Raw genomic sequence first — 25,415 nt, 5'->3', positions numbered from 1 at the left:
CCTGAATACCGGTGAAAACGTCCCCCCACCCTGAAACCGGGTGGGGGCGCACCTTCAGGCTGTGTACTCCTTTGCTTCGGGTTTGGCTGGGTTGGTCCTTTGCTTGTCCGACCAGCCCTTCTTGAACCCTCCTGGAGGAGTCTTGCCTTTCCCGCTAGTACCAGCCGGGCGCCCTTTATGGGCGGTAAAGAAAGGTCCTCGCTTGTTGCGAGGTCCCTTAGCTTTAGCAGCCTGTGGCAAAAAAGTGCTCTTGCCCCCAGTGGCATCCTTAATGATTTCATCTAGGTTGGCCCCAAATAGACGATTCCCCTGAAAGGGGAGATTTGTCAAGGTCTTTTTGGAACCTAGGTCAGCTGACCAGCATTTTAACCACAGCACACGTCTGAGGATCACCGCTGACTTAGATGCATGCCTTAATAAGGGAGTAGTGTCCAAGGCTGCGTCACAGATAAACTGTAGCCCTTGTATAATCTGTTCCATCAAATCAGATGTCTCCTGGGGAATATCTTTTCCCCTAAGATCTTGGCGTACCATTTTCGCCCATTCCGTAAGTGTCTGGGAAACTAGACCAATAACAATTACTGGTCTAAATGCTGACCCTATCAGGGAGAAGATGGTGCGGGACTCTGCTTCCATCTTTCGATCCACCGGATCCTTAAAGGACGAAGTGTCCTCCACTGGAATAACCGTGGCTTTATTCAGCCTGGAAATAGGTGGATCCACCACTGGTGGTACCGTCCATTTCTTAATGATGGATTCCTCAAACGGATAGCGTCTAGCAATACGCTTGGAAATAGTAAAGGTACGTTTAGAATGCTCCCATTCTCCTTTAATCTGATTACCGAAACATTTAGGTACAGGAAAAACCTTCACCGTTTTGATGGGCTTATTAGTACCAAAAGGAATATCTGTTTCAGTTGCCTCTGCCGGTAAAGCCTCAAGTTTTAAGGTTTCCTGGACTGCCACAACTAGTGCGTCCACCAATGCTTCTTCCTGAATTATAGCAGGAGAAGAAGCGTCCTCCTCACTGTCTGAGGGGGCTTTACCTGGGATAACAGCCCTTGCAGAGGAACCTGCAACTGCAGTGACCATCTCTGAATCAGAGTCAGAGGTGTCAGATAGTATAGGGGTAGGCGGGGGTCGCTTCCTTGACCCCCGTCCCTGACAGGCCGCCTCCACCCGAGCCACCATAGACTCCAAAATTGCTGTAAATTACTCTATACTCTGTGCACCGGCGGGTCCCGTGGCCCCCTCGAGGGAAACAGGTGGGGGAATATGTGTGGCAGGGTCCATGATAAATTCCAGTCACTTCCTGGATAATATAATTCAAAAATAAAAAACTTTTTTTTTTTTTTTTTTTCCTCAGACCCCCAGCGCCACAAAAGCCCCTTAGTGTTACCTGCTAGGGATCCCTATCGATCGAGAGAGAGAGAGAGATAGACCCCCAGGCTCACCACTTGATGCTCAGAGTTTAACTGCAACAGGTTACAGCGCTGTCTTGACAAACAGGAAGTCTTTTGGCTGGCTGCCCAGGAAGAAAGGAGGCGGCTCCGCCCCTCTGCACGCCTTCCGGCGCCTCCCCCAAGCTCCACGAGGTGTTTGGATCACCTCAAACATGGCCGCCCCCATGCTGGAGACACGAGGCTATGCCAAAATGGCGGCTCGTGCGATCCAGCAAAAAAAAAAAAAAAAAAAAATGGCGGCGGCCTGTACTGAATAGCGGTGTGCTGCAGGGCACACAACACTCTCTCTGCATGGGGATATGGCGTGGTTGGCGGTACCGGCCCTGGCGGACCGCATGGCCATTCGGGAGGCCTGCAAATAGCTGGAGATCTGATTAGGAAGGCAGTCTACATGTCCGTGGCTTCTGACTGGTAGGTAGCTTATTCTTAACACCGTAAGATTCCCAGAATGCCACAGATTACATCTTTTTAACATGTATACAATTAGATTGTTAGCTCCCAAACCAAGCCTCCTGGCTTTTTGCACATAAAATCACACTCAAAGTAGGAGGATCTGTGTCATGTTATAGGATAGAGGGGGACTCTATCTTACCATACAGAGAGGGGCCCGCGTTCACCACAAGACCCGTCAGGGGAAAAGGGGGAACATACTACTCACCATACCGGAACCAGGCGGGCACCAACTCCTGACAGTACCCCTCTCCACCGGGGCGGGAGGGCTGTCGACCGATACGGACGCCGTGACTCATGGTCTTTGGCGTTTCAGCGAGACGTTTAACTCGCGTGGACAGTCCTTTAATGGGACTTTGTCGCGGCCGACCCAGCGCGGAGCTATGGCCTGCACGCGCTCGTAGGCTGAACTGGGGTGACCACCGGATCTCAACATCCAGCCCGTCGCCCAGTTCAGCTTTCTTGCTTGAAGATCTCACAGGAACACTGGAGAAAAAAAGCTGTCTAAAAAATCCTTTAAGAAAAAATTCTTGCCAGGACCTAAGATCCCAGCAAGGTATCTAGGTCCTTACTCCTAACTAGACAGAAAATAACTGATTTGCTGAGGCAGAGAGAGAGAGGATATACCCTCTGGGACTGCCCCTAGGGTGTGGCCAGAGCTTTTTAATTTCCTGTCTAGTCCTGCTCCTGTGGAGGCAACATAACCCGAAGGTGGTGTATCACCGAGGACTACGTCTGTCAATGAGCGCTAGAGAAAATAAGTATTTGATCCCCAAGCAAAACATGGCTTAGTACTTGGTGGGGAAACCCTTGTTGGCAAGCACAGAAAACTTTTCTTGTAGTTTGTTTCCAGGTTTGCACACATCTCAGGAGGGATTTTGATCAACTCTTCTTTACAGATCTTCTCTAAATTCTTAAGGTTTCTTGGGTGTCGCTTGGCAACTCGAAGTTTCAGCTCCCTCCATACATTTTCTATAGAATTAAGGTCTGCAGACAGGTTAGGAATGGGCTACAAGACCATCAGCAAGAAGCTTGGTGAGAAGGAGACAACTGTTGGTGAATGATCTCAAGGCAGTTGGGACCACTTTAACCAAACAAACCATTGGTAACACCATACGCCACGATGGATTGAAATCCTGCAGCTTATGCAAGGTTCCCCTCCTCAAGAAGGCACGTGGTACAGTTCCCATCTGAAGTTTGCCAATAAACATCTAAAAGATTTAGAGAAGGATTGGCAGAAAGTGCTGTGGTCAGATAAGACCAAAATTGCGCTCTTTTGCATTAGGAAGAAGAAAAAAGCGAGCTATGACCCTAAAAACACCATCCCTTCAGTAAAACAGAGGTGGAAACATGCTTTGGGGTGGTTTCTCTGCTAAAGGTACAGGCCGACTTTGCCGCATTGAGAAGCCAATGGACAGGGCCATGTATTGTAAAATATTGGATGAGAATCTTCTTCTGGGTCATGGATGAGGGTTTACATTGCAGTCTATGGCACTCAAGTCACAAGAAATTCAGATCAAAGTAGTGCAGGAACAGTTTTTAAAAGTCGCTGCGACTTTTGAATGGTTGTGATTGAAAAACAGGGTGTGCGAGTTGTCTTGCGACTTTTGTGTCCAAAGTCACATGGCAAGTCGCACAAGTGTAAATGGAGTTTTAGTCCCAAAATACTTTGTTCTTTACCTGTGTCTATGTCCTTTAATGTACAATTAGGATTTATTTTTTCAGCTAAAGATCTGCTTGATGGAATTGATAATCAGTATGCGTTTCTGTTCTAAAAACCTTGTTTGTATTTATAAACTGTAATTATACAAGTACACAGGGATGGGCAAAATGTCCACAATACATATGTAGGCTCTGCTTTTAGAGCACACAAGCACAAAATATTACCCAGTTTTGTGGTAAACTATAAAAAGACTAGGTTTTGCGAGTGAATAGATATCCAAAATGTCAAGCCGTAAAATGACATGCACCCATGAAACGGCAACAAACTTGGTACCCAAAATGTTTAATAGGGATGCTTTAAAAAGCCTTTACAGGTTAACAGTTTTGATTTAACCATGAATAATGGGCCTAGAATTATTGTGGTGATTGTAACGTGCGTATTTAGCATGTGTAGCACAATCAACGTTTTCTTGTGTAGGTGGCCCAGACGTATGTGTTTACATTCATAGGCGCACGTATGCTTGGGTGCAACTTCAATTTTTTCTTTTCTTTCAATAAAATTTTTTTTTTTATTTTATCACATGGAAGACAAAAAAGGGGTGTGAAGCGATTGTGGCAGGGGGTGTGGAAGTGATCAGGGCAGCTGTACACCGCCTGCCATCCTCACACAGGTGGTTGTTCTCGCAGACTTCAAGTAGGTGGGGAAGGGGTAGCACACAGTTTGGCAAGGAGGGTAGTGGCAGCACTTTCCACAAAAGGTAGAGTTGATAGAGTTGCTCTACAGCCACCTTGATCACATCTTACATAAAAGAGCAGAGCCAGCATACGGATTAAAAGGTAAAATATAAAGTAATCCCAGGATCAATTTCAGAGTTCTCGACAACAATTATTGCCCAAGGACTCATTGACACATCATGTGTACATGTGCCATGGCACAACACGTGCGTGATTTCAACTTAGGCTAACACAGGAAACATGCTGTAATGCACTGAAATGGCCGTCATTTTGAATAGCACCCTAATGCATACACTGAGTACAAATGTGCTAAAGCACACCTAAAGTGCACCACAACACACGATTTGTGCATGGTTAAAGATTACAGCAGGTTTGATTTCTTTTGTGTTGGGGCCCAATCAAAATTAATGGACTTGGGTAATGCACATTTGCCGAACAGGTGTTACCTCAACAAAATCGAATGTGAACTGACCCAAATAGCGAGAAATGTATTTACAGCCCAACATTCTGAGGTTTGACACTGTTTGTAAGGCATCTTTAATCTTTCTTCTACTTTTAACCCTTCCCACCAATATCTCCTACATCAACATGTCTCTGCAAGATGCCTGTGCTGAGGGCACGTTCATAAACGTCCTCCAGCAGAACTAAAAGTTGTCAACTGTGCCAGTCAATAACTGTGGCAAAAACATAAATTACTTAAAAAGTTGAAAACAATAAGCTGTTAACATGAAAAAAACGACATAGTTAAAGTCAAGTTAACCAACACATACGGACAATACTTAATTAGCTGGGGCAGGTAGACACCGATTATTGCCAGCTACAAAAGGTTTAAGAAGAATGTATTTATTGTAAAAGTATGGTACACAATCTTACCATTATATTCAGCTCCCAATCTCAGCATCAAGCGAATGGGAAAAACCTTAGCCCAGGGTACTTCCATTTTCTGAATGAGAACTCCACACAAGAAAGGACTGTTTGGAACAGGCAAGCCGCTGAGCTCCTGAAAAGTCGGTGTAAAGAACAGGACTCCACCATGATCCTTACTACTCAGAAAGCTTTCTGTAAACGTGATATTGTCCAAATTGCCTATATATTTTCCTGTTGAAAAATATACATTAGGTAAAGGAAAAAACTTAAAACAATATTAAACTTAAAGAGTAAATCCACTTTTGTTGAGAAAAAAAAAAAAAAATTACCCTCCAGGTGATCTTTGTACATTACAAGGACTGTAACAAAACTTTGTTGCAGATTGCTAACTTTTATGGTTCTGAAGAAAAATGGATTTTTGTAAGAACTTACCGTAAAATCCTTTTCTCTTAAGCTCATTGACAGACGTAGTCTTCTTGATTCTCAAGAGCTGGGTTATGTTGTCTCCGCAGGAGTAGGACTAGGCAGAATGACAAAACGTTCTGGCTCCACCCTAGGGGGCAGTCCCTGAGGGTATATCCTCCCTCTCTCTGCTACAGGGAATCAGTTCTGTTTAAAGCAGTACAGAGAATTTAACCCAACCCAACTCAATGATAGAGGGGCGGGTACTACGTCTGTCAATGAGCTTAAGAGAAAAGGATTTTACGGTAAGTTCTTACAAAAATCCATTTTTCTCTATCGCTCATTGACAGACGTAGTCTTCTTGATTCTCAAGAGCTGGGACATCCAGAAGCAGTGCCACAAATGAGGGGTGGGATTGACAAAATCAAATCCAATCTAGAAGGCCCAACCGGTGCCAAACTAGAAGTTTTAAAGGCTCATTATAAACAAAGAATGAGGCTAAAGAAAAATTTTCCAACGGAAAAAAACCCTCGAGGTAGACCACTGGTCTCCTCAAATTGCGGCCTGCAAAACCTTGCGGCCAAATGAGGCATCAGACGATGCCATTACATCAACTTTATAATGTTTAGAGAAGGTATGCACCGACGACCAGGTAGCCGCCTTGCACACCTGGACCACTGACGCCTGATGGCGAAAGGCCCATGACGCACTAAGTGCCCGAGTGGAGTGCGCCTTAACAGGGAACGGGGGCTCCCGACCCTTAATAGAATAAGCCTGCACTACCGTCTGTCTGATCCATCTGGAAATGGTCGTGGCAGATGCAGGCAACCCCTTTTTGGGTCCATCTGGGATCACAAAAAGTGAATCCGTCTTGCGAAACGAGTCTGTCGTTTTCAAGTATACCCTGATCGCCCGGACCACATCCAAGGAGTGCAAAGCAAATTCCCGAGGATGACTGGGCTTAGGACACAGGGAAGGTAATACAATTTCTTCATTCAGATGAAATTCTGAAACCACTTTTGGTAGGAAGGATGGATTCGGACGAAGAACCACCTTATCTCTATGAACCACCAGATATGGTGAACGACAAGATAATGCGGCCAGTTCTGACACCCTGCGTGCAGAAGTAATAGCCACCAAGAAGGCCACCTTCTGGGACAATGTGGGTAGAGGAATCTCCCTAATATCTTCAAAGGGAGGTTTCTGAAGAACCGACAACACTAAATTAAGATCCCAGGGGGGTAACGGCGCGTGCACTGGCGGAGCCAGATGTCGCACCCCCTGGATGAAATTCCGCACCAAGGAATGAGTAGCCAAAGGCTTCTGAAAGAAGATGGCTAATGCTGAGACCTGACCCTTGATAGTACTCAAGGCCAGTTTCTGCTCAACCCCTTGTTGCAGAAAAGCCAATATTCGACTAATCGAATAAGACCGAGGACGGAACCCTAAAGGTTCACACCATGCAATGTAGGACTTCCATGTGCGATGATAAATCTTTCTGGAAGTCGCTTTCCTTGCTATAACTAGAGTAGGAATAACTGAAGCTGACAAACCTTTGTCCTTCAGCACCTGGGTCTCAATAGCCAGGCCGTTAAAGCCAGCGATCGTAAAGCAGGATGGAAGATCGGTCCCTGAGACAGTAGATCCTCCCTGAGAGGAAGTCTCCATGGGACGTCCGCCACCAGTCTGACCATGTCGGCGTACCAAGCTCGACGAGGCCAGTCCGGAGCTACCAGGATTACTGGGATTCCTTCCTCCTCTACCCTGCGAAGAAGTCTTGGCAGTAACGCGAGAGGAGGGAAGGCATATATTAGCTGGTATTGCCCCCACGGGGCGATCAGTGCGTCTGCGGTTTCTGCTAGAGGATCGCGGGAGCGAGCCACGAATCTCTGAACTTTCCTGTTGAATCGTGATGCCAACAGATCCACATCCGGTGTGCCCCACCGTAGGCACAACTGGTGGAAAACGTCTGGATGGAGGGACCATTCCCCCTGATCCAGGGTCTGACGGCTGAGATAATCTGCCTGCCAATTCTCCACCCCCGGAATGAACGCCGCAGAGATTGCTGGAACAAATCGTTCCGCCCAGCGAAGAATGCAAGCCACTTCTTTGGCCGCTCGGACACTCTTGGTGCCCCCCTGATGATTGACATAAGCCACGGCCGTGGCATTGTCCGACTGGATCCGAACCGGGCTGCCCTGGAGCTGCTCGGTCCAGTGAATCAGACAAAGTCTGATCGCTCTCAGTTCCAATACATTTATCGGTAATCTGGATTCTTCCGGGGACCAAAGTCCCTGGACAGATAACTGACCAAGAATTCCTCCCCATCCGGATAGACTGGCATCCGTGGTCACTATCGTCCAATATATTGGCAGAAAAGACTTTCCCTGGCTGAGCATTGGAGACCGAAGCCACCAAACCAGAGACTCTCTGGTCTGTTTGCTCAATCGTATCCGATTGTCCAGGGATTCCGGATTCCGATTCCATCTGAGAAGAATCTCTTGCTGAAGAATTCGGGTATGGGACTGGGCAAATGGGACTGCTTCGAATGAAGCCACCATCAACCCCAGAACCCTCATGCACGTCCGAAGGGAAGACCAGCTGTTGGACAGTAACAACTGGACTGCTGATTGAATCTTTCGAAGTTTCCCTACCGGAAGGAAAACTCTCGTCCTGACTGTGTCTAGAATTAGACCCAGATATTCGAGCCTCTGGGTGGGAACCAGAAATGACTTTTGCTGGTTCACCAGCCACCCGAATTCCTGTAAAGAAATCATAGTAATTTCTATGTTTTGTAGCAAGGTCTGAGGAGATTCTGCATGAAGCAGGAGATCGTCTAGGTAACCTAGAATCGATATACCTCTTTGGCGCAGAAGTGCCAACATTGGGGCCAACACCTTTGTGAAGACCCGCGGAGCCGTGGCGAGACCGAAAGGTAACGCCACAAACTGATAGTGGTTCTCCTCTACGGAAAAGCGTAGAAAACGCTGATGTCCTGCGAAAATGGGAATGTGAAGATAGGCGTCCTTGATGTCTATGGACGCTAGGACATCCCCTGGATGCAGGAAGGCTGCTACCGTGCGAATGGACTCCATTCTGAATCTTCTTATGTTGACGAAAGAATTGAGTGCTCTTAAGTCCAGAATTGGACGCACTTTGCCCTCTTTCCTGGGTATTGTAAACAGGTTTGAATAAAACCCTTGAAACCGTTCTGTCCAAGGAACGTGGACTACCACTCCTTGTTGTAGTAAATCTGTGACTGCTCTCCGCAGATCTTCTAAACGATCTGCGGATAGACGGATATTGGAAGGGAAGAATCGCGCCGGTGGGAGAGATCGAAACTCGATCTTGTACCCTGACCTTATGACTTCGCAAACCCATTTGTCCGGGATTCTGGAAAGCCATGGATCCGGGAACCGGCGAAGACGTCCCCCCACCCCAGTTATGGGTGGGGGCGCACCTTCAGGCTTTGGATGGTTTATCTTCGGGTCTGGAGGGGGCGGGCTTTTGCTTGCCCGACCACCGACCCCTGACGCCTCCTGCAGGAGCTTTGGAGGACTTAGTTTTTTCACCCGCTGGACGAAAAAACCTCTTGTGAGCAGAAAAAGAAGGCCCTCGTCTTTGACGAGTTCCTTTACCTTTAAAATTTTGCGGTAAAAAGGTGCTTTTTCCACCGGTGAGATCCTTAATGATCTCATCTAAGTTGGCTCCAAATAGACGCTCTCCTGAAAAGGGGATATTAGCCAATGCTTTTTTGGAACCTTGGTCGGCTATCCACCCTTTTAGCCACAGTGTACGCCTGAGAACCACTGCTGAGACTGATGCTCGCGCCATTAATGGAGTGGCGTCTAACGCCGCATCACATACAAACTGTAACCCCTGTATCATTTGTTCCAACAAATCTGATACCGCCTGAGGGACTTCTTCTAAGTCCCGGCGTAACCACTTGGTCCATTCAGTTACAGCCTGCGAAACCAGACCAATAGCAATTATTGGCCTGAAAGCTGATCCAATCAAGGAAAACATGGTGCGAGACATAGCTTCTATCTTGCGATCCACTGGATCTTTAAAAGACGGAGCGTCTTCTAAAGGAATAACCGTGGCTTTATTCAATCTAGCAATAGGTGAATCCACCACAGGTGGTTCTGTCCATTTCTTAATAAGGGTTTCCTCAAACGGATAACGCCTGTCAATGCGTTTGGAAATATTAAAAGTGCGTTTTGGCAGACGCCATTCTTCATCGATTGGATTGCCAAAACATTTGGGCAATGGAAAAACCTTTGCCACTTTGATACGCTTTTTAGTCCCAAAAGGGATCTCAGTTTCAGCTATTTCTGATGGAATACCCTGTAACCTTAAAGTCTCTTGAACAGATACAATGAGTGCGTTTACCAACGCTTCCTCTCGGGCTATGGCAGATGCCGAAACATCCTCCTCACTGTCTGAAGAGACAGGACCCGAGACACCAATACCAGATGAAGTACCTGCAACTGCAGAAATAGGCTCAGAGTCTGAATCCGAGGTTTCAGATAATAAGGGGTTAGGCGGGGGTCGCTTTCTTGCGCCCTGTCCCTGACAAGCCACTTCCACCCGGGACACAAAAGTTTCCATAATAGCTGACAAAGATTCAATTGTCAATGGGGTGCTGGAGGATCCCGCAGACCCCTCGAGGGGATCCGGAGGAGATACATGAGTGACAGGGTCCATGTTAATACAGGACACTTTGCCAGCAATAAACAAAAAAACTTTTTTTTTTTTTTTTTTGTGTGTCTCCCCCTAGCGCAATAGCGCCCCTCAGAGTACCTGCTTCTCGATCCCAGAGAGAGAGAGAGGGACCCCCAAGGCTCACCAACCGATGCAGTGCAGTTTCCAACAAAACTGCAGCCAGCGTCTGTCTTACACAGACTGGAAGGAGCTGTTTGCTTTTTCCCGGGCAGAAGGCGTGGCTCCGCCCCCTGTGTACGCCTTCCGGCGTTCCCAGCCCTCCACGAGGAAGCTGGGCTCACAAAACATGGCCGCCCCCATAGAAGAGACATAAGACTCCAAAAACATGGCGGCCGACGTGACCTGAGGACATATATGTATTCGGTCTACGGCAAAATGGCGGCGGACCGCCGATATCGTCTTCCCAGCACATCCACCTGCACTCTGGTTCTCCTCTACCTGAGAGGTGACATATGGATCTACAGAGATACACTGCACATAAGGTAGGATTATACCTCCTATGTCTGCTGTAATGTTACAGTCTGCTGGGTAGAGTGTTAGCTCTTGAACCAAGTCCACTTCCCACAAACACATGCTGTATTACAAGGGGGACTTGTAAGTGTCAGATATATACTGACCATATATGGAGGGGCCCATAATATATACTGCCTCATAAATGAGGAAAAAAAGGGAACGTTTTACTCACCATACCGAACCGACAGGCACCCTCTCTTCATAATACCCTCTCCACCGGGGTGGGGGTTTGTGGACGCCTCGACTCTCTGGTCCTGGCGTCCAAGCGAGCTTTAACTCGCAAAGTCAGTCCCTTTACTGGGACTCCGTCGCGGCCGACTCAGCGCACTGGTCTGCACGCGCCTTTTAGGCAGAAACCGGGGTGACCACTGGATCTCACATCCAGCCCGTCGCCCGGCCCCGCATACTTACTTGAATATGTCGCGGCCGACCAAGCGCAATGCCTGGTCTGCACGCGCTCGTAGGCCGGCTGGGGTGACCACAAGTGTCGCCCAGTCCGGCATTTTTGCTTGAAGATCTCACAGGAAAAAAACACTGGAGAAAACTACCTAAAAAATGTCTTTTTCTTAAAGAAAAAAAGTCTTGCCAGGACCAAAAGATCCCAGCAAGGAGCTTAGGTCCTTACTCCTGACTAGACAGAAAAAAAACTGATTCCCTGTAGCAGAGAGAGGGAGGATATACCCTCAGGGACTGCCCCCTAGGGTGGAGCCAGAACGTTTTGTCATTCTGCCTAGTCCTACTCCTGCGGAGACAACATAACCCAGCTCTTGAGAATCAAGAAGACTACGTCTGTCAATGAGCGATAGAGAAATCCCTGTGTTTGTGTGTCCATGTGGGAAAGTGAATCTAATGAGAGTGGTTTTAGAATTATAAATTGGTTGCAGCACCTGAAGGGCACTAATGAGGAAAGCTGCTGGGCCTGAATCCCTGTAGACGTGATTTCTTATTGGGAGGATCTCACCTAAAATGACATTTTTGTTGCAGGGAGGCCTGAAATCTAACTTGTATCTGAGGGCAGACTTCTGGGAAAATCAGTAAGCCAATCACACAAGCAGGAAATTATGTTTCTGGGGTGTGGTCAGTACACATTCTGTGCACAGAACACCTCCAGGTAGCCATATTGCATTTTACAGAAAATTATAGAGCTGCAGATTGAAAAGGAAAGGTCATTTTAATAACAATCAATTACAATATGACTTGTGTCTCGTAATGGTTTATTCCATATAGGCTTGTGACGGTATCAGATTTTCATGCTGCGATTAATCGATTAAGGTTTTGCCACGGTATATGGTATTATCACGGTATTCAATTATTAAATTTAAATTATTCAATTTCTACCTCACTTGAATTTCATTGCTGAATTTAGGGGCTTTGGTTCACTTATGCACATTATTATATAGTCAGCCAGTACAGACTCTGAACCAGGCCTAAAATAGGTCATCAAGCAGTGTCTGGTCTACCTGGTGATATCTGGTCCTGGCGCTCGGCTCCGATCCGATGGCCTGGTCATTAAGAGGGCAAATCCTTGTGGTCAAGAAGTGGTTAAACCTGAAGGAGGTGTTGTTATTTATAAATTACTTTACTATTGCTTTAGGCCTGGTTCACATGTATGCGGGTTGGCGGCCCACATTTGCACAGGCATAGCAGACCATTGAGTTGAAGGGGCTGCTATGCCCTCATTTTCCGCAGAAAAAAGGTGCATGCAGCATTTTTTTTAAATTCAGTGGCCTTGAAATCCATCCTGCTTTTGCACCATGCGACTTACCTGCAGTTCCTGCTCTGGCAAGCTTTCTGCATTTTTTGTATACGTGGGCACGGCATTTAAAAACAGTTTGCGTGTGCAGCAACGGCAGGTAAGTCGCATGGTGCAAAAGAAGGATGGATTTCATGGCCACTGCATTTTTTTAAATTCTGCATGCACCTTTTTTCAGCCGAAAACGCAGGCATAGCAGCTCAAGCCCATTCAAATCAATGGGCTGCTATGCCTGTGCAAATGTGGTGCCCCAACCCGCATACATGTAAACCAGGCCTAAAGCAATAGTAAAGTCATTAATAGATAAAAACACCGCTCCTCCTGCAGGTTTAACCACTTCTGGACCGCAAGGATTTGCCCCTTTAAAGACCAGGCCATCGGATCGCCAGGACCAGTCATCACCAGGTAGGCCAGACACTGCTTGATGGCTATATAATAATGTAATGTGGGCTGCTATGCGTGTGTGTGTATGTGTGTATATATATGATATGCTGCTATGCCCATTATTATTTCATTATGTGCTAGTATGTAGTACATGCTAGTATATTATTGCATAAAGCTACAGGGGGCACAGATTAAGAAAAAAAAAAAAAAAAAATTTAAATTATTTTATTATCACTTAAAAATGAAAAGCTGAAAGTGGCATGCACTTCTGTTAGTAACGTAATAGCAGCTTTATTCTGTAGCGACATTAAAGCAAATCTGTTATGAAGCAAAACTGAACCCTGAGAAGGAACCTGGCTGACTTCCTGGTTGAATATTTGTTTTAACGTATAGACAACACATGCAATTATTCTAAATTCAAGTTTATTGCTGCAGAACTAGCATACCACCCAAAGCCAGAAAATAGTTACACAATCACACTTCAATTAATTTGCAGCGCCCATCACCTACACCAGTAATGCTAAACACTAATAATGGTTGAAGAGAGCATAAACCCACATTGAAGTTTTAAAGCAAAACTTTACTTTGAAAAACAAAACTTTGCAAGCAGGGCAGTTTTTAATGCAGAAAAGATATACTATGGCGTCTAGTCTGCCTTAAACACTTCTTATCCTCCTGCTCTGACACTTCTTTAGGATTTATTTATACCTGCATTTGGGGGTGGTCAAAAAAACACAAGGTTGAGCCGTATTTTTACCGTGTTGTTTTCCATAGGAGCCTGAACAACCAATCATAGGTGACGGAGTGTGTCACATGTTCCTTACACTAGGAAGCACCTCCATCTTAGCTCACTGCAGTGGAACTGAGCGACAGAGGTGCAAAAGGAAGGCGATTATATGCAGCTAAGGAGGGCAGCAGCTGAGTAAAACTTTTCTTTTGTTCTTAACCTTCTTAGCGGTATTCCCGAGTGTGGCTCGGGGTTAAATTTCAGAGTCAAAAGCGGTAACCCCCGAGCCACACTCGGGGTACCGCCAGAAGCATCGCTGGATCCTGTAAGCAGGGTTACTTAACTTGTCACCGGGATCCAGCGATGTGTCCTGGCGGTGGCTCGCGGCGGTTCTTCCTCCCGATCCTCTCCGTGCCCCGGCTTCCGTCTCCTGCGACGTGACGTTCGCAGGGGGGTGGAACCGGCGGAAAATTCAAATGTAAAACACACCAAACACACTGATACAATTCAAAATAAAAAAAAATAAAAAAACACATTAGTTTGCCCCTCAGTGCCCTTTCCTGCAGTTTTACTGTAATATATATATATATATATATATATATATATATATATATATATATATATATATATATATATATACACACACACACATACACAAACACATATACATACAGTCAGGTCCATAAATATTGGGACATCGACACAATTCTAATCTTTTTGGCTCTATACACCGCCACAATGGATTTGAAATGAAACAAACAAGATGTGCTTTAACTGCAGACTTTCAGCTTTAATTTGAGGGTATTTACATTCAAATCAGGTGAAAGGTGTAGGAATTACAACAGTTTGTATATGTGCCTCCCACCTTTTAAGGGACCAAAAGTAATGGGACAATTGGCTGCTCAGCTGTCCCATGGCCAGGTGTGTGTTATTCCCCCATTATCCCATTTACAAGGAGCAGATAAAAGGTCCAGAGTTCATTTCAAGTGTGCTATTTGCATTTGGAATCTGTTGCTGCCAACTCTCAATAGGAGATCCAAAGAGCTGTCACTATCAGTGAAGCAAGCCATCATTAGGCTGAAAAAACAAAACAAACCCATCATAGAGATAGCAAAAAGATTAGGTGTGGCCAAATCAACTGTTTGGAACATCCTTAAAATGAAAGAACGCACCGGTGAGCTCAGCAACACCAAAAGACCCGGAAGACCACGGAAAACAACTGTGGTGGATGACCGAAGAATTATTTCCCTGGTGAAGAAAACACCCTTCACAACAGTTGGCCAGATCAAGAACACTCTCCAGGAGGTAGGTGTATGTGTGTCAGAGTCAACAATCAAGAGAAGACTTTACCAGAGTGAATACAGAGGGTTCACCACAAGATGTAAACCATTGGTGAGCCTCAAAAAAAGGAAGGCCAGATTAGAGTTTGCCAAACAACATCTAAAAAAGCCTTCACAGTTCCGGAACAACATCCTATGGACAGATGAGACCAAGATCAACTTGTAGCAGAGTGATGGGAAGAGAAGAGTATGGAGAAGGAAAGGAACTGCTCATGATCCAAAGCATACCACCTCATCAGTGAAGCATGGTGGTGGTAGTGTCATGGCGTGGGCATGTATGGCTGCCAATGGAACTGGTTCTCTTGTATTTATTGATGATGTGACTGCTGACAAAAGCAGCCGGATGAATTCTGAAGTGTTTCAGGCAATATCTGCTCATATTCAGCCAAATGCTTCAGAACTCATTGGACGACGCTTCACAGCGCAGATGGACAATGACCATAAGCATACTGCGAAAGCAACCAAAGAGTGTTTTAAGGGAAAGAAGTAGAATGTTATGCCCCATACACACGTGCAGATTATCTGCAGACCTACCAAAACCATATAATATGAGGTCAAACCTAAACACTTTCAATTTGTATGCAATCCGGCAGGCCCTTGCACTTCATAGAAAAGGTAAGTCTGCAGATAATCTGCACGTATGTACGGGGCATAATGCAATGGCCAAGTCAATCACCTGACCTGAATCTGATTGAGCATGCATTTCACTTGCTGAAGATAAAACTGAAGGGAAAATGCCCCAAGAACAAGCAGGAACTGAAGACAGTTGCAGTAGAGGCCTGGCAGAGCCTCACCAGGGATGAAACCCAGCGTCTGGTGATGTCTATGCGTTCCAGACTTCAGGCTGTAATTGACTGCAAAGGATTTGCAACCAAGTATTAAAAAGTGAAAGTTTGATTTATGATCGTTTATCTGTCCCATTACTTTTGGTCCCTTAAAAAGTGGGAGGCACATATACAAACTGTTGTAATTCCTACACCGTTCACCTGATTTGGATGTAAATACCCTCAATATAAAGCTGAAAGTCTGCAGTTAAAACGCATCATGTTTGTTTCATTTCAAATCCATTGTGGTGGTGTATAGAGCCAAAAGGATTAGAATTGTGTCGATGTCCCAATATTTATGGACCTGACTGTATGTATATATATATATATATATATATATATATATATATATATATATATATACATACACACACACACACACACACACACACACACACACATACACACATTATATATATATATATATATATATATATATATATATATATATATATATATATATATATATGTATACAGTTGGTTTGGGCAGCTCATTCACAAGAATTACATGCAAAATAATGGTACCGCTTTCAGCGCCTAAAATCCGAAAGAATCATACCGCCAGGGAGGTTAATAGACCAAGTATAAGTTAATTTTAATTGCACCATCTACCTGAAACCCTGGGAATATTTTCAGCATTGCACCCTTGGCACATGAATAAGACAGGTTGAGGTTATAGTAAAAAAAACGATGAATAAACATGTAGTTACCTTTCTGTGCATCCTTGTAGATGACCACCATAAATTTAAATATATCCTTAGGGACAATGTCTTCATCTGGTAAACATTTTAAAACAAATACAATTTCTGACTGGCCTAAACCATGTAATCCATTTGTAGCAAAGAACCAGCATTTTTCTGAAGCACCTGAACAAGTAGAAATACAAAACACAAGAGATTTTCAATACATTTGGCACCTATAAGTATAGAAAGTGGAAATAAGATGACGCCGAGTTGTTACTTACAAGTTACTATCTTGACATTCACAAGTAAGTTTGCATTTAAAATGAAGGTCAATGGATTTGGCCCATCTTCATTTAAAAGCATCATTACTCCTGCATGAGTAGGACTGCTCTCCACTAGTGCCTCTGAAACAAAAGGAGATGAACTTCCCAGGTTTAGGGGGACCTTATATTACATTTCCATACATTGTAAAAACTAGCATCCTGAATTATACCATTGCATAAAATACTACAATATGACTGCAATATCTTTTTGTTTTTTTATTTAATGAACAGGTTTATTTTTAATTTAATCTTTTTTAATCAGATGAGCAAATAATTTAAAGTTTAAAAAAAGATCTGACTGGTTACTGCACTACCTTATCAACTTTTTCTTTTTTTTTTTGCTTTTCTGTTCAGAATAGTATGTGGTAAAGGTAAAGTTTTTAGCTGTCATTTGAAGACACGCCACTTACTATCAGATCAACCAGCTTGTTAAAGGAGCTTGGGAGTATTTGAAAAACCATTTTACAAGCAATGAAAAAAAAATTACGTCCCACAGCAACCACATCTTAACTCTAAAGTAGTCAACAGCAGTGCAAAAAAAAAAAAAAAAGCTGGAATCTAATTGGTAGTTATAGACAATATAATCTCCATAGATCTAGGCCTCTTGCACACTGCAGCTTGAAAAAGCTCAGTACAGTTTTTTTTTTTTTTTTACTGAGCTAAAATACAGCCCATTAAATTAATTGTAATTGCCTATGCACACAGGTGACTAAACAATCTTGAGTAAAAGAAGAAAAAAAAAAAAAAGTTGAAAAATCAGCTTTTTTTGGTCAGTAATTTACACCTCATGAGCACAAATTTCCATTAACATATTGTGCAGAACAAAAAAGCGAGAATAGGTTTTAACGTATTTGCGCGAAGATGCGCACAAATTGCGTAAAAACGCATATACGTGAAAATGTGCGTAAGGAAGTGCAAATACATACAAAAAAGTCTATAAAAGTAGATGGGCAAACAGGAGTATCGTGAGCAAGAGACCTTGTAGGCCAAGTCCACCTTTTGCTAAAAATAAAATAAACAAACATAAATAATAAATGCACATATTTTTGCAGAAAATACGTGAATTTATTTTTGCAAATTAGCCTGCAAAGCATTGCAGCCTCAATCAGTGAATCACATGTGCAATGTCAGGCTCCTGCAGACTCTTCTTCTAGCTCTCTGTCCATTCCAAGAAACATACCTTTCAGTTAGAGAGCTGGTGGAAATGTCAATGGACATACGGTGAACAACTATTGTATCCAATTGGGCTGGAGGAAGAGGAAGGAGCTGCAGGAAGTGTCAACTGACTATGATTGTGGCGATCACCTATTGTATCTAATTAGGAAGGCCATATTGTTGGTAGATCTAAAGAAGATTGCATAGACATGTTGCAAAGTGTGTGGTCTGTATTAGACCTAATCTAGGCATACGCAGAGCAGAATGTGTGGCCCTGCCAGACCATTTCCAATCAAAAGTCAACTGTTCAATCGACTTTTGTTAAACGAGCCTGCTGGAACATTTTTTAGTCTAACATCCTCAGACGCAGCTGCTGTTCAGGTATGCCGATAGCTGCCGCCAGCAGCTGTCAGAATACAATAAAACAGCAGAGGGACTCAGCCATCTGCACTGTTGTACCTCTGAAGACGTCATAAGCACTGAGGAAACGCGCGTAAGGTGGAACGCATGCTGCACACGTCACGGGTGCCTGGGTGGAACGCAAGCCGGTACTCACAGCTCTCCACTCACAGGCACCATTTTTTGGCTGACGATTCTCCCGTTATTTTTGTACTGTGAACTTGCTTATTACATTAAAGATTATTTTAATGGTACTGCACTATCTGGAGCTTTTTTACCTTTTTACCCTGATTGGACACGGAGGTTCCAAGCCATCCAGGAGAGGAATTCCGGATCGCCACGGTACTACAAAGCCCAGCAGTGACCTCTCTGGCCCAGGTGGCCATAAGGCTTATATAGGTCTTAATACCGTACGGTATCTAAGACCCACTACTTCTGGTGAGTGCATCCCCCTATTATTCCTCACGGTGACACCACAAGTACCAGCATTGGATCATTGGAGGATTCAGCACAGAGCACCTGCACTTCCCTTTATTGGCACTCAAGATTTATTTGTACTTTCACCCAAGTCACACATGAACTTTTTACTTGGACTTTAATTTGCACAATTTTGCACTAAAGGCACATATATATGTTAATATATTCATATTTATTGTGATTTTCTTATCTATTTATATGTATTTATCAGTACCTTCCTCTCACCCATAGCATTGATTCTACGGTGTCATCCATTTATACTATATATTTATTTATTGGATTCCACATTTTCTGATTTTTCACACAGTAGCACTCAGCACTTTATTCAAACGCCTACCATTTCCTAGCCTTGGATACCGACAAACCATTGTCCATCCCTGGTTCAATCCCAGCAAGCGCTTTAGTAGACCTCATTACCTTTGGGGTCTTACCTTTCATCTGCACTGTTGTGTGAAAGGAGGAATCCATTAGAATTCTGTTGAACTAAAGAAATCTAACTGTATGGCCACCTTTACTTTGCCCTAAAGGAAATATATCACCCAATGTCTGATAACAGTTACCTCCACTTTCTCCACTTGTCAGTAGAAGAGGCGGAAGCCCTAACTCATCATCTGGAATAAGACTTATCTCTCTGCTAACGCTTTTATCGATCCCACACAGCATTTGATAATCTTTTGGTGAGGAAACACTAAAGGTGCTAGGTGCTTCTTCAGAGACCGCCGCCTGCTCTTCACACACTTCAGAGGAACTCGATTTTTCAGGTGAATCAGATTGCTTTGTATTGTCCTGGAAAAGGCCAGCAACTTGCTGAAAGAAAATGAAAGCCAATAATACTACGCTGTAAAGTTTTCAGCTCCAAGACAAAATTGTATTTATCTTTGCAATGCTTAATATTCTAAAGAAGACACACAGGCACTAAAAATGTTAAAATAATGCTGTAAACAAAAAAACAAAAAAAACCTTAATAAGCAGGATTGGTGGAAGCCTTGATGTCCAGAACAAGTTTACAAGTATCTATATGCACCAGTAAATTTGACAATAATGACTATTTTGCTAACCTACATATCTTTTTACCTTTTTTTTTTTAAAAGACATAGAAATCTTTTTCGGTGTACATGGTGAGTGCAAAGATAAAAAGAAGGGCACATCACCATCTTCACCGAGTCACTAACTGGGAAAAGGCATGCAGCCAGTGAAGTCCATGAAAGTTTTAGTTCCTGTCTTGCTTGGTATTCTATACATAAATCCAGTAGTCCTCTGGCTAGTCATGTGGCACTGTGGGTTCTTCTTCAGCACCAGGGAAGATGACGACGAGCCACTTTTGTAATGACGCATGAGCACCAGCACTATTCTGTGCAGTAATGCACATACAGCTAGCCCAAGGGGCATGTCCATGACAGCCTGGATACACAGTAAGCGAGTTGGATGATGCTAGCGCATAATTGTGGAATACCAGCAGCAAGGGGAGTATTTCAGCAAAACCTTCATTTTTAAACATGCTAGGCAACTTCAACTTATTTAATAACAAATGTGGAGTTGAACTTTACATAGTTCACTTAAGGAACTGATACACACCTTAGACTTCACAAGCAATACAGCCTTATCTGTCCTTCATGTGTGAATATAAGGCAGGGTAAAGATGAACGTGAAAAATGGGCAAGGTAGGGTGTTGCAGATATATTTCTGCAAAGGTTCTTCCCTTATATCTACAGAAATCTCCCATATCCAGCCTGTGTCATAGGTGGAGTTTAAGGCAGGCCATGAGATGCAGGAAAGAAAATTCTCTTGATTGCCCCAGCGACACAATAAGCAGTGATGTGGGAATCCCTTCAGTGGAGCTATTGTGTTCTCCGGGCAAGGCGGGGGGTTGATGTGGGGAGCTTTCCCTGCTGGGAGAATAAAATGAAAATTGCTAGCAGCTATAGCCACTGGTAACAAACACATGTAAAATTGCTGGTACCCAAGTTGATCAATCTTTCCATAGTCAATCTCAAGCAATATTAACTGCTTAAACCACATCAACCCCTTCATGACCGTAATATGACTTTATAAGTCCAACTGTAAAATGCTCCTTGCCCCGAGAAAGGTAATCACCATGCAGCAGAATGTGCATGGAATGTGCAACTGTGTTCCTACTTCTCAAACCTGGTGTCAGTTAAAATTAAAGCAGTGCTAAACACCACGATACTTACCTTCTTGTAACGGTCCAGCATCCCTCACAGATGCCAGCATCTTCTAACCGGCTTCTTCAGGGTGCTACGCTGCCGCCATTCTCATTGGCCAGCATGAGAGGACATCACCTCAATGCATGGGCAGGAGTCATTCCAGCACACAGGCTTTGTGCCGAAATATGGACTGCACATTCCATGGAAGATTGCAAAGCAGGTAGGTTTCTTTTATTGCAGAAGAGACATTGCACGTCTCTTCTGCAATAAAAGAACTTGCCAGCTTGCAGTTTTCAAAAGCAGGACTTTAGTTGTGCTTTAATAGCAATGGGGTTATTGTCAAGCAGAATGCTTGGATGTATAGGGAGAGGTATAAGCAGTAGAAAGAGAGAAGTGCTTATGCCGCTGTACAGAACACTGGTGAGACCTTACTTGGAGTATTGTGCGCAGTACTGGAGGCCATATCTCCAGAAGGATATAGATACTCTAGAGAGAGTTCAGAGAAGAGCTACTAAACTAGTACATGGATTGCAGGAAAAAACTTACCAGGAAAGGTTAAAGGACCTTAACATGTATAGCTTGGAAGAAAGAAGAGACAGAGGGGATATGATAGAAACTTTTAAATACATAAAGGGAATCAACTCGGTAAAGGAGGAGAGCATATTTAAAAGAAGAAAAACTACCACAAGAGGACACAGTTTTAAATTAGAGGGGCAAAGGTTTAAAAGTAATATGAGGAAGTATTACTTTACTGAGAGAGTAGTGGATGCATGGAATAACCTTCCTGCATACAGTGAAGGAGTTTAAGCATGCATGGGATAGGCATAAGGCTATCCTTCATATAAGATAGGGCCAGGGACTATTCATAGGATTCAGATATATTGGGCAGACTAGATGAGCCAAATGGTTCTTATCTGCCGACACATTCTATGTTTCTATGTAAGCATATCAGTGCTGCTAAAACTTGGTCTGGACATCCAATCTTCGAAAAAAAAAAAAAAAACAACTTTGGTATAAAGGGTTAATGTCTCTCAAAACTACAGTAAATGGATAGTCCCAGCAAGCAAGTCTCACCAAGGCACAGTCTGGAGAGAGTGGGGAAGCTGCTTCAGAATCCGGTGAGGATTTTTTCCCAACAGCAGCAAATTTACTTGTATCAGCAACTTCTCCATTAGGTAATAATCCATCAGCAAACCACACCCTCTTCTGTTCCTTCTGATTCAGGCCTAAAAAAGAACAAAATGACAATTCACTGGTTAGAAAAGGAAATTTAAAATATCTCATTTTAATTTTCTAAAATGAGATTTAAAGTAAAAAACACAACATTTAAGTTGAACTATAGTCAAAACTTTTTGTTTTTTTCATTTTGTAGAAAGTAAGGTAGGGTTATAACCCTTGTCAGGCTTTTTTGTGTCAAATGGGAAGGGAGAGGAAATTTTCAAAATTGAGGAAATGCCTGGCTGTCACCAGGGTCACCAGAACTAGTGTCCTCATTTAAGGATTTCCCCTCTATTACTGTTCAATTTAAATAACAGTAAATAGGACAAATCAAGAGAGAATTACCCTAATGTGGGGACAGACAATAGTTAAAATCTGACTGTTGTCCTGACTCTATCCAAAACTAAAAACATTTTTCTTTTAGTTATACCTTTAAGGTAATATGAATATGCATGTAAAATACTAATATACAATGAATATAAAAATTCTAAACACCCCAGTTAAAATGTCAGGTTTTTGTGATGTAAAAAAAATGAGACAAAGATAATTTTTTTTTTTTTTTAATGGAGGGGGGGGGGGGTAGGAGTAAAAATAAAAAACTAAAATAATGATGTGGTTGCATAAGTGTGCACACCCTCCTATACATGGGGATGTAGCAGTGTTCAGAATTAAGCAATCACTTTCAAACTCATGTTAAATAGGAGTCAGTACACACCTGCCATCATTTAAAGTGCCTCTGATTAACCTCAAATAAAGTTCAGCTGTTCAAGTTGGTCTTTCCGGACATTGGTACATGTGACAACAATCTTCTGTATTCTTAAATATGTCTGGTCTATGGGGTAGAGTGGCAAGACGAAAGCCTTTCCTTACCAAGAAAAACATCCAAGCCCGGCTAAATTTTACAAAAATCACATCTGAAGTCTCCCAAAAGCATGTGGTAAAATGTGTTATGGTCTGAAGAAACCAAGGTTGAACATTTTGCCCAAAATTTCAAAAAGATATGTTTGGTGCAAAAACAACACTGCACATCACCAAAAGAACACCATACCCACAGTGAAGCATGGTGGTGTCAGCATCATGCTTTGGGGCTGTTTGTCTTTAGCTGAAACAGGGGCCTTAGTCAAGGTAGAGGGAGTTATGAACAGCTCCAAATACCAGTCAATATTGGCACAAAACCTTAAGGCTTCTGCTAGAAAGCAGGACATGAAGAGGAACTTCATCTTTCAGTATGACAATGACCCAAAAGCATACATCCAACTCCACAAAGGAATGGCTTCACCAGAAGAAGATTCAAGTTTTGGAATAGCCCAGCCAGACTCCAAACCTGATTCCAAATGAAAATCTGTGGGGTGATCAGAAGAGGGCTGTGCACAGGGGATGCCCTCGCAATCAGACAGACAGATTTGGAGTGTTTTTGCAAAAAAGAGTGGCAAACAGGGCCGGTGCTAGACTATTCTGCGCCCTAGGCAAGACCAGCTACTTGCAACCCCCCCCCCCAATAAATAAACAATTCCCTATTTTCCTATACTCATTCCCCATACCCCCTATACTTGCATCACTCGCAGTGCCCCCATTAATGCAGAGTGACCAGTGTCCCCATCCAATGCAGAGTGACCAGTGCCCCCATCCAATGCAGAGTGACCAGTGCCCCCATCCAATGCAGCATGACCAGTGCCCCCCATTAATGCAGAGTGACCAGTGCCCCCATCCAATGCAGAGTAACCAGTGTCCCCATCCAATGCAGAGTGACCAGTGCCCCCATTAAAGCAGAGTGACCAGTTCCCGATCCAATGCAGAGTGACCAGTTCCCCATCCAATGCAGAGTGACCAGTGCCCCTATTAATGCAGAGTGAACAGTGCCCCCATCCAATGCAGAGTGACCGGTGCCCCCAACAATGCAGAGTGACCAGTGCATGGGGATTAGAGCACTGCATGATTACAAAAAGCCAAGTTCTTCTGCTTACCTGGAGTCGGCATAAGAAGTCCCGCCTCCTGGACCATCTCCTATGATAGACGTCACCAGTGTTCTGTCTATCATAGGTAGGAGCTGGTCCAGGAGGCAGGACTTAATATGACAGCCTCCCCTTCAGGTAAGCAGAAGAACTTGGCTCTTTGTAATCAGGCGGCACTCTAATCCCCATCTCCCCCCCCCTTCCCCTCCGGAGGCAGCCCAAGCGGAAACTATGACGCCCCCCTGCTCCAGTTTACGAGGCACCATGGACGTCTGGTCACCCTAGGGTGGCAGCCAGGCTAGTAGGGAAACCAGTGGCTGTTGCTGTGCCCCCTAAGCAGCAGTGCACCCTAGGCGGCTGCCTAGTTCGCCTAGTGGGAGCGCCGGCCCTGGTGGCAAATATTGCCAAGTCAAGATGTGCCATGCTGATAGCCTCATACCCAAAAAGACTGAGTGCTGTAAAAAAAATCAAAAGGTGGTTTAACAAAGTATTAGTTTAAGGATGTGCACATTTATGCAACCATATTTTATTTTTTTATTTTTACTTCCCTCAACTTAAAAGATTTCAGTTTGTTTTTCAACTGTTCAACTTCAGTTTAAAGGGTCATATTAAAAGGTGGAAACATTTCTGAAATGATTTATCTTTGTCTCATTTCTTAAAATGTCAGGTTTCTGTGATGTAAACAGGGGTGTGAAGACTTTTTACATCCACTGTACACATACATTTCTAAAAAACCCAGTATGTTCTAGTCAATTCCCTCAGCATAGCTTTAAAAAAAAAAAAAACTTTTATTAGAGTTTTCAAAACAACCAAAAAGATTTAATGGTAAATTAGCTGTAAAAAAAGAGTGATACAGCAGAGCATTAAAATTCACATCGATGGCATACAATTCAGTGGTACAGAATCACAGGTACAGCGTAATACAAAGACATGCACCAGTTAAATCAGTGGGACATATTCGCAAATAAAAAGGAAAAAAAAAAAAAAAAAAGGGGGGGGGGGGGGGCGCAGAGAAAAAGGAAAAAGGGGAACAAAAGGAAGAGAGGTAAAAATGAAGCATCATAATAGAGCAGGGCTATCGCCATGGTGACCAGAAATTGTATCCTGGCTCCCCGGATTTTGTCAGCCAGCCACTGGCATCTGACTCCCACTTTCTGACTGCGCTGTAGCCAGTGCGGTCATCCAGGGTGCTCTTTGT

The 25,415-nt window shown here is 43.8% G+C and overlaps 1 protein-coding gene across 1 annotated transcript in view; it reads right to left on the bottom strand.

The window, feature by feature from the left end:
- Positions 1-25,415, bottom strand: part of ZFYVE16 (zinc finger FYVE-type containing 16) — a 126,911-nt gene that overhangs the window by 41,798 nt on the left and 59,698 nt on the right. The window contains exons 6-10 of the mRNA XM_082269089.1: positions 22,122-22,273; positions 19,443-19,689; positions 16,810-16,932; positions 16,556-16,711; positions 5,184-5,408 (exon numbers count right to left, since the gene is read on the bottom strand). Of these exons, the coding sequence (XP_082125215.1) occupies positions 5,184-5,408; positions 16,556-16,711; positions 16,810-16,932; positions 19,443-19,689; positions 22,122-22,273 (903 nt within the window). The remainder of the gene's footprint in view (positions 1-5,183; positions 5,409-16,555; positions 16,712-16,809; positions 16,933-19,442; positions 19,690-22,121; positions 22,274-25,415) is intronic.

This window comes from Pelophylax lessonae (assembly GCF_965119305.1).
Source record: "Pelophylax lessonae genome assembly, chromosome: 1".
NCBI lineage: Eukaryota > Metazoa > Chordata > Amphibia > Anura > Ranidae > Pelophylax > Pelophylax lessonae.
The sequence above is the reverse complement of the archived record's forward strand: the minus strand, read 5'-3'. Positions and strand labels throughout refer to the sequence as shown.